At 38.7% G+C, this 12,359-nt stretch overlaps 4 protein-coding genes and 1 pseudogene across 10 annotated transcripts; 1 reads left to right on the forward strand and 4 right to left on the reverse strand.

Annotated features, from left to right (window-relative positions):
* Window positions 1–141: 141 nt before the first annotated feature.
* Window positions 142–3,665, reverse strand: LOC103833039 (annotated as a pseudogene).
* Window positions 3,666–4,364: 699 nt separating this feature from the next.
* LOC103833041 (signal recognition particle 43 kDa protein, chloroplastic) lies at window positions 4,365–5,919 on the reverse strand. Its single transcript, XM_009109138.3, has one exon. The coding sequence runs from the start codon at window positions 5,770–5,772 to the stop codon at window positions 4,630–4,632; it is 1,143 nt and encodes a 380-aa protein (XP_009107386.1). The 5' UTR covers window positions 5,773–5,919; the 3' UTR covers window positions 4,365–4,629.
* Window positions 5,920–6,135: 216 nt separating this feature from the next.
* LOC103833042 (tRNA-specific adenosine deaminase TAD2) lies at window positions 6,136–8,188 on the reverse strand. 5 transcript variants are annotated; one of them, XM_009109141.3, is made up of 9 exons: window positions 8,073–8,176; window positions 7,914–7,964; window positions 7,459–7,538; window positions 7,335–7,372; window positions 7,189–7,255; window positions 6,912–7,071; window positions 6,749–6,836; window positions 6,546–6,649; window positions 6,136–6,466 (listed from the first exon to the last, which is right to left on the reverse strand). In XM_009109141.3, the coding sequence occupies exons 3-9, from the start codon at window positions 7,522–7,524 to the stop codon at window positions 6,423–6,425; spliced, it is 567 nt and encodes a 188-aa protein (XP_009107389.2). In that variant the 5' UTR covers window positions 7,525–7,538; window positions 7,914–7,964; window positions 8,073–8,176; the 3' UTR covers window positions 6,136–6,422. The 5 variants fall into 5 exon arrangements, with proteins under 5 accessions (XP_009107389.2, XP_009107388.2, XP_009107387.2 ...); XM_009109140.3 differs by having other exon boundaries at window positions 7,914–7,991; window positions 8,073–8,174; XM_009109139.3 differs by having other exon boundaries at window positions 7,914–7,997; window positions 8,073–8,174.
* A 100-nt stretch (window positions 8,189–8,288) lies between these two features.
* Window positions 8,289–10,643, forward strand: LOC103833043 (signal recognition particle 19 kDa protein). The gene is made up of 4 exons (XM_009109143.3): window positions 8,289–8,438; window positions 8,653–8,832; window positions 8,906–9,005; window positions 10,295–10,643. The coding sequence occupies exons 2-4, from the start codon at window positions 8,653–8,655 to the stop codon at window positions 10,453–10,455; spliced, it is 441 nt and encodes a 146-aa protein (XP_009107391.1). The 5' UTR covers window positions 8,289–8,438; the 3' UTR covers window positions 10,456–10,643.
* Window positions 10,629–12,359, reverse strand: LOC103833045 (dolichol-phosphate mannose synthase subunit 3). 3 transcript variants are annotated; one of them, XM_009109144.3, is made up of 4 exons: window positions 11,802–12,359; window positions 11,141–11,250; window positions 10,937–11,044; window positions 10,629–10,853 (listed from the first exon to the last, which is right to left on the reverse strand). In XM_009109144.3, the coding sequence occupies exons 2-4, from the start codon at window positions 11,240–11,242 to the stop codon at window positions 10,794–10,796; spliced, it is 270 nt and encodes an 89-aa protein (XP_009107392.1). In that variant the 5' UTR covers window positions 11,243–11,250; window positions 11,802–12,359; the 3' UTR covers window positions 10,629–10,793. The 3 variants fall into 3 exon arrangements, with proteins under 3 accessions (XP_009107392.1, XP_009107393.1, XP_033132777.1); XM_009109145.3 differs by having other exon boundaries at window positions 11,141–11,248; window positions 11,799–12,355; XM_033276886.1 differs by lacking the exon at window positions 11,802–12,359 and adding an exon at window positions 11,682–11,783 and having other exon boundaries at window positions 11,141–11,248.

Genomic DNA, 12,359 nt, shown 5'->3' on the forward strand with positions numbered 1-12,359 from the left:
ATGATGTTGGAAATTCTATTTAAATGAAAATGCTAATGAAGATAGCGCATGCGAAGGGGATGTATATTTCTATACTGCATGTTTACTTATGTTAGGTGTATCATGTACATAACACAGGATCGTATTTTGTAACCACAATACTAAATTTTAAGTCAACCCTTTTAACAATTAAAACTTATAAACTGTTCTCGTCGGATGAGGTCCGTAGCCGTAAACGACTTTGAAAAAACATGGAATAACTGGAAAGTATGAAATAGTATATGCATAGTAATATAAGAAATTGTAAAGAAATGCAAGCAGAGTTTGGATTCACATTTTCATTGCTTAAAAACTCTCATTCACGGGGGTGTATGCTCCACCTTCTTTCACGTCAATTGTAGATGTGTTGCTGACAGAAGCAGGAAGTGGATGCTTCCCCACATTTCCCTTCAAAAAATGGTGTTTCCTTGATGTTGCAACTCTGGAGAGAAGTTCTGATGAGGTATTTTAAACATGAGTCACATGAAAAAGTTTAGTTGAGTATAGACTATAATACCTCGGTGTTAAAACTGTCACTGATTGCGGAAATGGTGAAGGTGCGGTGGTCTGGGGAGAAATTGTATGGAGTGACACGTATATGGAAATCTAAATCTTTCCCTCCAAGTTCTGCCTTGAGTTTCTTGCCGACACCACCATTAACCTGCAGTATGTTAGAGGTTTGAGTGATTGTTAGAGTGTTGAGACATGTTGGTGGGAAGAAATAAAAACCTCATCAAGAAGAAGAGCAGCTGCATCTTGCTTAGCGAGCTTAAGCATCTCCTTGTCGAACACCAAAAAAATGGCATAGTTTTTCCCATCATCAACCAATAATTCAACACGGTACCTGAATAAACGAAACATGAGTGATCGAAATGTTAAAATTAGTGTATATTGTTTTTTTATGAGTACGTAAAGTTCTTACTTTACTACATTGGTGACATTGTGATTAACACATTGGTTGCGGCGGAGAGATGCGGCAGATCTGTCTAGTTTTTTGCTGCAGCGAGTGCAAGAGACATAGTACCAGTCAATTTGGCTCAAGACCTCAAAAATCCGAGAGCCCGAGCCTTGTAAATAAAATAAACTTCATGTGTGTTCACCAAGAGAAAAGATGTACAATTTAATATTAAAATTTAAAGATGAAACATATTTTAACTTTAAGGGAAGCCTATTAGTACCTGCTCGTAACAGTTTCATCCCTAATTTTCTCCGTCTAGAATCAAGCTAACATGTGTCAAATTCTATTATTACAACAAAAGGATATGCTAATTCTAAAATTTAACTCAAGCAAAAATACAAAGCTTTTACCTCTTGGAGAAACCTCTTGAATGCAACTTGAGTGACAAACTGCGGCGGAATTTTATTCCCGTGCATGTCATAAAGTCCATAACTGAGATAGGAAAAAGCCAGATTATACTTATAAGAGTTGATTTCTATGACAAAAAACTAATTCGTTAAAATATTGGCCTTGACCCTCAAAAAATTTTGAAGGATTTTTATATAGGGATAGGCCCCCAAATTAAGAAAAAAAAATAATTGAACTTCTTCAAGAAATGTTTATAGCCCCGAAATCTTGAATCCGGGCCTGTGTATATACTATAATAGGACGTACAGGCAGGAAAAGGGTACCTTTCGAGATCATGATCAAACAAGATGGAGTGTTCCCCGCTAGTTTGGTATAGGGTGACCCCTAGACGGCGTATAATAGGAGCCAAGGGGTTGTCATTGGAGACTCCATGTAACCTAGACAACGTTTGAGAAAGGCTTTAGAACGCAAGGCTGTTCAAAACGTATACATCACATATAGATTAAAAAAACTTCACCAAGAAGCTCCCATATTAACAGGACAACTAAAGGAGTAATCAGTGTGGATCGACCACCAATCCTATCGCTTGATTTGAGAACAGTCACGTTAGTAGAAGCTTCATAGAGGTTCCTAGCAGCAGCGAGACCTGATATACCACTCCCAATCACGATCCCGGAAGACTGCACCACATTGTCCTGCTTCTGGAGAAGCGCTGAGATCGTGCCTGCAAGACATGTTACGATGAATCATTCATCAAATCTCTTTCCAAATTAAAGAAAAAAATTCTTCTATCAGGAAGATCATCAGATTTGGAAAGCAAAAACACATACACACCGCATACAACCCTAACACACAGATTTGATTTTAATCTAAAACCGAAATGCATAATCTCAATTACCATCAGGAAGATCATCGGTAAACGAAATCTTCTTATCCATTGAAGAAACAGAACAGATTTCCGAAATTCGTGAAAAAATCAACTAAACGATCGAATAAAAGAGGAAATTTGAAAATCTGCAGAGATCGGAGCGAAGCTTATCGTATCAACTCATTGTAAAAACGCGAGATCGTATTATTCAATAGCGACGACCCAAAAACGAATAGAACTTTGAGATTAGGGGTCGAAAGACGGCAAGAGTGTATGGCTTCGTTCCCACAGATCTTGCAATTTTGTGATCGCTGCATTTTTTTTTCCTTTTTTTTATAGATTTCTGATGAAGGAAACGGAGGCGTCGACGTGAATACTGGATTCAATGTGAATAACAAATATGGCAGAATTAGAAAAAAAAATACATTTAAACCACATGGAAGGTCAAGAGATAACGACTGGGAAGACAAAGAGATAAGATTGTGAATAGCCGAGACGGCGAGGTTAAGCCCTGGTGAAGCACAAAACACGAGTTTCACTAATCTATCAAACCAAACTCATAACCCAGTCGACCAAACAAAACCGGAAAATAAATGGGACCCACAATTTTTATTATTTGCATACGTGGATGCTCTTAGAAGAGAAAAAAGTCTCTCATTATATATACAAGTTTATATTTAAATCAATCAAGCTTCTGTTTTCCAACATACGCTAACATCTAATTAAAAAAAAAAAAAAACCTCCGCATCGATCATCAGCATCTCGACACCAAGAAGGATCTCTGGTCCTCCTTTGACGTTCTTGCGAGCATTCCAGAAATGGAGAAGCCGAAACTGCAGGGTGGAATCGCTGGGTCCGGGAGAAACTTGTCGGAAGAGGAGGGGGGGGGGAAGATTCGCCGGTGCGGACTGCGATCTTTTTCGACATGATTAGGGTATACAGCTAAGGATTTGAGGTAGGAGATTGGAAGGTATGAGCTGAGGTCAGAGAGATAAGGGTATAAATAGGAAGATAGATATAAGGCGGAGGGGGGATGTAGAAGGTCTGTAGGGGTCTTGAATGGAGGCTTTAAGGGAGAACATTGAAGTTCAACCCCTTTCATCGGAGGCGTTTTGCGGGGAGATTAGTGGGAGATGAAGAGAATCGCCATGCGTGAAAGAGAAAGGAGGGGGAGACGGCTTAGGGTTACTGAGTATCAAAGGCTTAAGCTGTCGTTTTAATCAAAAGGGAAAAACGGGTTAGGGGATGGGCTGGGAAATTTTATAAAAAGTCTGGCCCAACTGCAAAGTGAGGAGACAACGGGTTATGTCTACGGCGAGAACGGGTTATGGGATGGGCTGGGAATTTTTTTAAAAATCTGGCCCAATTGCAAACAAACCGGAGACATAAAGAGCGCGAACGAAACCGGAAAACCGACGGGAATTGAATTTTCGATTTCTTGAACTGGGTTGCCTGTGTGACGTGGCAAAACGATTGGTCTGGATTATTTTGCCTAGGTGGCACCCCTAATAAGCTCTAAAATTAGTCCCTATTATATAGTGGGATATATATATATATATATATATATATATATATATATGATTTCCAACCGACAGAAATAAACCCATGACGATAAAATACAGATACACAATACTAGAGATGTCAAAACGAATAAAAATCAATAGGTCAACTAAACTCAATCCAAATCATAAATCCATATCAAACAATTGGTTAGCCTAAGACACTAAAGACTGCTCGCTGATATTCCAAAGTTCAGACATTCTAAGATGAATATTAATTTAAAATAATATTTATATTTTAGAAGATTAAAAAAAAAAATTAAAACCGAACCAATATCCAAATTAAACAGATTTAATGTCTTTTTATTAAAAATAATGAAACTAATAATTACATCCCGTACAAGACGCAAATTATTACCTAGTCTTCTTCTAATCCAGAAACTATTGATTTAGGAAAAGTGTCACAATTAGGTCATGGTTTCTTCCGTCCCCGGTTTTCAACCTCGGATATTCCAAATTCTGTTTAAAAAAATGTTAACTTTCAGTCACAAATTCCAAAACTATTTACTCTGCAGAAAACGATCTTTTCACAAAATGATTTTGTTACAAAATCTGAGCCAACAACTGTTCTTATATCGTCGCACCATATGATCAGAATGGTCAAATCTTTCAATTGGCATAGAAGAACAAATATCAATTGATGGCATTTGCAAGAATGTACAAACAGAGCTTGAATTGAGCTATTTTTGTTCTAATCTCAGCAGAGAACTAGCCAGACTAATTAAGAAATGCTTCTTTGTGAAATTAGAATTCACCAAGTGTTCCAGTACTCTCGGCAAATTTTCTAACACATCATTGACAAATGCCCTTTTTGTGAAATATTTAGTTAAAAAGAAAATTTCAATAGAAAGAAAGAAAACAAAACAAAAATCATGGCGTTATTCCTTAATTATCCCAAGCTCAAGCTCATTAACAGGTTGAGCCTCTTCTTCTTGTTCGTAGAGTTGCACAAGGCTAATGTCAACGTTCTCCTCAGGCTCCCACGTGGCATCAGCCATATCAGTCCATTTGACAAGATACTCAGTGTTGCCATCGTCCCCCATCCTCTTTCCCATCACCTTCTCCGCCACAGCGTACTCAAGCCCAGCTTCGTAGTCCTTCACCACATCTTCCGCCACGTGTACACCTTTCACCCAGTCGCAATCTCCACCGTCCTTCCATTTCACCAGATACTCCACGTCTTTCCCTCTCCCTCGCTTCTCCAAAATCTCCTCCACCTCCGCGTACTCGAACACTTGATCTTCAAGAATGCTGATCACCTTCTCCAGCCCTATTCTCCGACCGAACTGCATCGGGTTCCCTTTCGGCGTCGTTTTCAGAATCTCCCTCGCCAGCTCTAACGGCGTCAACCCTCTCTCGTCTTCCACCTCAGCATCCGCTCCGAGCTCCACCAGCGCCGCCACCGCATCCGGTTGCACGTACCCGGCCGCCATGTGCAGCGCGGTTAAGCCGCCTCTTATGTCACGGTGGTCAAGATCGGCTCCAGCTTCGGACAAAAGCCTTACGCACTTGTCGGAACCTAGCCCCGCCACGAAAAGAAGTGCCGTCCTTCCGTTCTCGTCTACCGTGTTGGCGTCGCGGCGACCTTCCGACGATTCGAGAAGCTGAGCGAGTGCCTGGTCGTCGGCTTTCCTCGCGGCGGTCCACCACGGTGTCTCGTATTCGGACACCACGTCTGCTGCGATGTAGCTGGACGGGACCCACGAGGGGGAATGACCGTCTTTCCACTCGATTAGGTACTCCATGGCGGCTCCGCCTCCTCCTGCCGCCATCCGGCTTCCGATGATTCTGTTGACTTCTCCGTACGATTCGTCGTCGTCTTCCACGAAGGAGGCAGTTTCGTAGTTGTCTCTTTGTACCGCAGCAGGAGATGTAGCTCGGAAAGAGAGCTGTTTGTTTAGGAGTTGTCTGGTCTGAAAGGATTGAAAGGAGGAGAAAGCATAAGATTTGGGTACATGGGGAAGTTTGATGATGCGAGATAGAGACTGACGATGATTAATCACGAGAGATGTTGTATCCATGGCCGGCCAGATGCTCAAAAAACCAAACAAACGAAGCAAGGTGACTGTGAGAGCAGTGCAAGAGAAAACAGAGAGAGGGAGAGTTAGCGGCAAGAGAAAACACTAGATTTTCTAGTGGATAAGAAATCTTAGCCATTCATTCATACAATCATGAATCATCCAATGCCCATTTCAAATGGGCCCACCAGAAACATAATCTCACAAGAAACACTCTCCTCTCTTCTGTGTGTTTTTTATTAACAATAAAAACATCCCTATACAGCTTGCTATTTTTTTTTAGTTAACATCAATGCATATGTATGCATTGCATTTTGAACACTTGTTTTAGTTGATAAATTAAACCATAACAACCGATACGGATAGTAAAAGAACAAGTCTGTTAGAGTGTTTATGGATAGAAAACAGAGTTCACCTTTTCTACTTCTCATGATGGTCATGTCTAATTATCTACCAACACAAGAAAAAAGTTACAAACAGCAGCTAATTCCTTAAGTAGCTCAAAATTGAAATATCCAACTTAAGAGGTTATACATATGTATTGGATATAACTAACTGATAACGTTCCATATGTAGAATCATTATTCGACAAACTCTACCTCAACTTCTTCATATCCTAATTAAAAACACCAATTTTCGCAACATGTTCGCCTCTAACCCATCTCTCTTTGAACTACAGGACGGTGTGGCTTTGGGGCTAAAACAGAAAAAAAAAAACTCTTTTTAAAGATGTTTCAGCAAAGAACATAACTGGAGCTAAAGATGAGAATGGTTACCGTTGGGATTGCCTTGCTCGTAGAAACATTTGAAAAGAGAGACAGCTTCGTCTGCCATTATTCCTCCTCTGCACTTGTACCCTTTTCCTCCTTGACCTTGTTCACTATATTAAAAACCAGAGATCACAAACTTCAATTTAACAAGGCAGTTTCTTTATAATAAGGCTGTAGTGATCTTCGAACCTAGAGATGGATAATCTTACGCCTGAGAACTCCCTATGTGAAGTGACAATATGGAACCACAACCCCCAAATTTATCATTTCCGCATCCATAATACACTTCCTTTATACCTTTGATTAAAAAGAATATCATATCAAGAACAAATCAAACAAAAAAATGGTCAAGTTCGGATTAAGGAACCATACCGAGAAACGATAAGGCAGATGCACACATTATGCAAGGTTCACATGTTACGTAAAGAACGCACTTCGAGAATTTCTCAGCGACTTGTGAAGGTGAGAGCCTATCTTTCTGCCATTGTCCAATAAGTTCATCGATTGCTTCCATCTCTGCATGTCTTGTGGCCTTTTCGAACAAAATTAAAACAAACGACTTGATAGTTTAGATGAAGTGACCAACAGACACTCTATATCATCACATTGTTTTATGTTTCTGGAAGTAGTGAAAGTATTGAAAGATTACATTGCGTGTCTCATTAGTTCGGTTTCGCCCTGAAGCGATGATGTTACCCTCCTCAAGAATGACACATCTGATCCAGACAAACAAAAAGATAAGAAATTAATAGATAATGGTGGAGAGAAACACAAACTGGGATGAAGCAAAGTTACCCCACGGGAACTTCAAGAGCTTCTAGAGCAAGCTTAGCCTGCAGTCCATGTAAATCAAACATTGTAACTCTAAAAAAAAGCAACAAACTTTTGGAGTAATAATGGAAGCAGTACTAGTGTTTACCTGGTGCAGAGCAAAACCCATATACTTATGCGACTCCTCACAGCAGTCCTCTTTCACTAGTGCCATAACTTTAAACTTGGCTTTAACCAGAGAGAGTAAAACAATGAAACAGGATCATTAAGATTCAGAATACCCTAACAATCGTTGAGTACTAGAGAATGGTTTTTCCTTGGCATATCTATTCTACAGAGAATACCTGAAAGCAAACTCAATTTCTATAACTCCCACTGTTCTTTATTTACTTGTGTGTAAGCTAAACAGTAAACACACGAGATGAACATTAGGACTCTAAAGCCTAACCTAATCAGGGATTAGTCTGACAGAACAAAGCATATTTTTTTTTGTGAATTCAAACAGAAAGTCTATGAGCTATGAACGAGGAACATAAAAGTCACAGCGACAACAAAGACAGGTATGGTTTTGACAAACAAAAAAAAATTGATAAAAGAGTTTACCTAAGTCAAAAGTACTTTGTGTGAATCTTTCAGACGAAATCAATCCCCACTCTTTCACGGTACACGAACAAAATAGGTCTAAAACTTGAGAGAGAGAGAGAGAGAGAGCTGAAAAAACAAGATTGGTCTAAAACTGGAACAAGATAGATGATGTCATACCAATCCGTAAGTGTGTCTCTAAATCACAATCGAGGAGGAAGTAAAAGAAAGCTGATGTCTCCGAGTAGCAGAAGAGTCTTTGGTCACAGGCCCCCTTTTTCTTTTTTGACGAGACAGAATAAGCAAATCAAAATCAATTCCACTTTTTACAGTGCCCCGGTTTATTCTGGTTCGATTTGGTACGGTTTAATTACGAAACGACCAGTCAAAAATCTTTCGAGGTCAAATATATACTAAATACTCACTGGGAAATCTCTCTCTCTCTCTCTCGTTCTTTCTTTCTCCGTCGTGTTTCGTTTCTCTCTCTTCTGCCTCAACGATTATCTGGATCCGAAGCAATCTCAATCCACAAAAGCTTGATTCTAGGTTCGTTTCTCTTCTCTTCTCTTCGTATCAATTCAAGCATCAAGTTATCTTCCTTCTCGCGCGCATGTACACGATTAGGGCTCTCGATGCTTGCTTCTGAATTTCTGAAAAATCGGAACAGATCTGTGTGATTTATACGGTTTTTAATCGCGTATTAGGTCGCCTGTTGCTAGATTTTTTTCAATTAACCTATTCGGATGTGTTTGATATGTAGATGGAGAATAATGGAATGCTGAACGTGAAGAAGTGGGTAGTGATGTACCCAGTCTACATCAATTCCAAGAAGACTGTAGCGGAGGGAAGGAGAATCAGTTTGAGTAAAGCTTGTGAGAGCCCTAACTGCATTGAGATTAGCGACTGCTGCAAGCATCTGAAACTCCCTAGCGCCGTCGAGGTAATTTTGCCTTTTTTAAGGGAAAAATGATAATTGTTTGTGGCGTTGTCTTTGATTTGATTATTATTCTCAGATTGACAAAGCGTACCCGCGTGATTTCATGCAAGTGGGGAGAGTGAGAGTGCAGTTGAAAAGAGAGGATGGGACTTTTGTCAATCCCGCCATTGCTTCAAGTAAGACCTCACCTCACCTCTGCATTCTTTAGTGTTTCTTATGTTGAATTGAGCTTGCGGTTTTGTGTATAGTATACTGTATTCCTCACAAGGTAGTCTTCATTGACATAGAAAACACTCACATAGTCACATGGAATCTGCTTTTCTTTCTTTTAGTCTTGTTGTGTTTCCTGCGAATGTTGCTTGTTATCTAAACATGAGTTTTGCATATTCAGTTTTGGTCGCTAGTATGAACTTTCAACAATCTTTTGTGGTCTGCTATCTTTTTTTTTCCCATCATCATATCACACCCTGATTTAAACTTCTTTAATGATCTTCAAATTTAATTGTGTCATGTATATCAACACTAATCTTTACCTTTGTTCCGAAGGCTCTATGAGCTGTTCCATTGATCTCGAATTTTCTTTTTTTTTTGAGAAAAAGACCAAAATAGCACTAAATCAAGTTTTTGTTCCCAAACTAGTACTCAAGGTCAAAAGTCACAAAAATAGCACTCAATGGGTGGGGTTTAGGATTTAGAGTTTAGGGTTTAGGGTTTAGAATTTAGGTTTTAGGGTTTAGAGTTGAGAATTGAGGTTTTGGGATAAGATTTCAAATTTTGAAAAATAAAAAAACTTTAAATTTTTCAAAAGATAAAATGATATTTTGGTCATTTTAGTTTTTGAGTGCTATTTTTGTGATATAAACTTAGAAATGTGTTATTTTGGAGATTTGCCCTTTTTTTTTTTATCTGTGGCCAAGTCTCATTTTCCCTTCTTTGTTAAAATAAGCTGTTACATATTTTGTACATGTCAATCTTATGCCCACAGAACGGAACTACAAGTTTTTTGTGCAAGTTGCAGCTTTTGTTTGACGTGTTAGACATTTGTGTTCATTATGATGATATTGTTACTGGAATATGATATGTTTAATCTCTGTTCAGTTCATCTTTTGGTAGGCTCTTATGTTTTCTGCAATATGATCACGGCAAACCCAGATTCAGAAATTAGCTTATTTTGGCCATTTTCAAGACTTCTAATGTGTTGTGTTTGCCGTCGATAATGTTACATTTGTATAGCTAGCTAGACCTTAACAAGCAGCAGAAATGAGGGATATAAAACCATTGTCCAAGTTATTGTTCTTCAGATGTTCTTACTTGTTTTAATCCTATCCATATGCTCATGAAAGAGTGAATATATGATATCTCCATATGGCTTTGCAAGAAAAAGAAACTCCCACCTGTGTATCACTGCTAGGTGTAACTTCATACTATATGATGTGCTCATTGTGCTGATATATAATGTTTGCAGGGAAGCAACTGATGCAGAAAATTGCAGAATTGGTACCGAGACATCCAGAGAGAGTGAAGAAGCAGGAATCTCAGAAAGCGAAGAAGCAAGAACCCCAGGCAACAACATCAACCGCTGGAACTTCATCGAAGTCAGGCAAAGGTGGCAAGAAGAAGCGATAAATAAACAAGCTCTCACTTATTTTTATCCTTCGCATGAGATTCTATGGTTTTTAATTTTACAGACTCACAAAAATGTGTTTGCAGATGTAAAAGATTTTGATGGTTTTTATCACTGTGCTTTGGCTTTTTGGCATCATTATATCAATAGACAAGTACGAATTAAAGAAACAAAAGAAGAAAAAGACAAATTATTATTAGCTGTTGCTTTTTTGCGTAATGTCGTTTGCCACATTACCTCAAAGTAAAGTCAGAAAACACTGTTTAATTCAACTATTCAAACAGACACATGTAAGATCTCTTGCCATAAAGATTAACTATTCTAGTGCTTGGTCATTGTATCAGTCTGATCCGACATCGACCCCTTTGTGCTTGAAGAAGTCCTTGGCCTCTGCAATATCCTGCAACACCAGATTGTAAATACGATTGAGCCAAAAGAGCATGACCGGATCTGGCAAACAAGAAGCCTGTCTTAAAAAGTTACCTGCTGCAAAAGAACTGCTTCTTGGGGACAGGTAGGAAACTGCATTAGGCCGATACCAACCATTAATAGACCATAGCATCCGAGAGACACTACAAAGTAGATCGGTAGCTGCAAAAGCAACATTACCAAATCAGAAGACGATCCTGATATCAAAAGATCAAGTAAAACCAAAAGGGGAAGACATAATCGTCGGTTTTGACTTACCAACCATGTATAGCTGCGAGGAACAATTGCAGCCTGCAAAAGACCAATCCAGAAGGCAGAGATTGCCACCAAGAGGCTCAATATCTTTACTATATGCTTCATATTTTTACCTTCAAATAAACATGCAAGTGTGTGAAATATAATCACTGAAAGAAACTCGGAATATTTTCATGCATTCTCCTAGAAGTTGTAAAGCCAAACAGGATCAAAGTAAAACCAAACAGGATCAACAAATAATACTACATCTCGAAACCTGGTCAGAAACTCAAAACCATAAGACGAAATCAGTAATAGCAACCAGTTGCTACAAGATGAGAATCATGAGATCTAAAACAGAAGAAGCAAAAGGCATATTTGTTCTGTTGGGTTACAGCATTTACTAACACAGAGCGATCAAGTGTACGAGAACATCACGAACGAATATGATTAGTGCAACCTTAATCATAAGAAACATGACGTGCTCAATAACTAGCTTACACAGTCGTCAACGGGTAAATTACCAAATCAAATCAAAGTTAAATTCATGGAAAATCAATAGAATTACCAAACAAATCGATCCGAAAAAGGGGAATGTTCTCTAAAGTGAAAGCAGATTAAGCGATAAATGATCCAGACACAAACAAAATCGAGGAGGAGGAGGAAACGAATAAACGGCACTTACAGATGATAGATGAAATATCGTAATCGATAAAATCAGATCGAGGGAAGTACAACAAAAGTCGAACAGAACAAGCTCCGGACTTGTGTTCCTCTGGTCTAAAAGTATCTTTAATCAGAATTTCGGTTCTCCGTATATCGGTTTGATTCGGTTTCAGATCCAATTCAAATTTTTAAATATATACACACGGTTTTTAGATCCTCGCACGGTTTGATTAAGGATTTTCTATTTTCAAGCCAACTCTATACGATCAAGAAGATTAATGGGAGTGCATCGAATAGAGGTGAACCATTGGAAAAAATTTATTCGGACATACTCTTGCGAATTCTAACATACTCTCTACTTTTAGTGCACTAAAAATTTCCAATTTTATCTTTACGTTTTCCCTTCTCAATTGAAAAAAGAGGAAAAACATATAAGATTTGGAGAAGAATGGATTCGAAGAAGAAGAGATTCGAAGAAGAGAAAATTCGAAGAAAAACAAAGGAAAAGCAGAACAATCGAAGAAGAAAAAAATTAAAGACAAAAAAGATTTGGATCGAGGAATGAAAGAAAAGAGAG

The sequence above is a fragment of the Brassica rapa genome, chromosome A08 (assembly GCF_000309985.2).
Source record: "Brassica rapa cultivar Chiifu-401-42 chromosome A08, CAAS_Brap_v3.01, whole genome shotgun sequence".
Taxonomy (NCBI): Eukaryota; Viridiplantae; Streptophyta; class Magnoliopsida; order Brassicales; family Brassicaceae; genus Brassica; species Brassica rapa.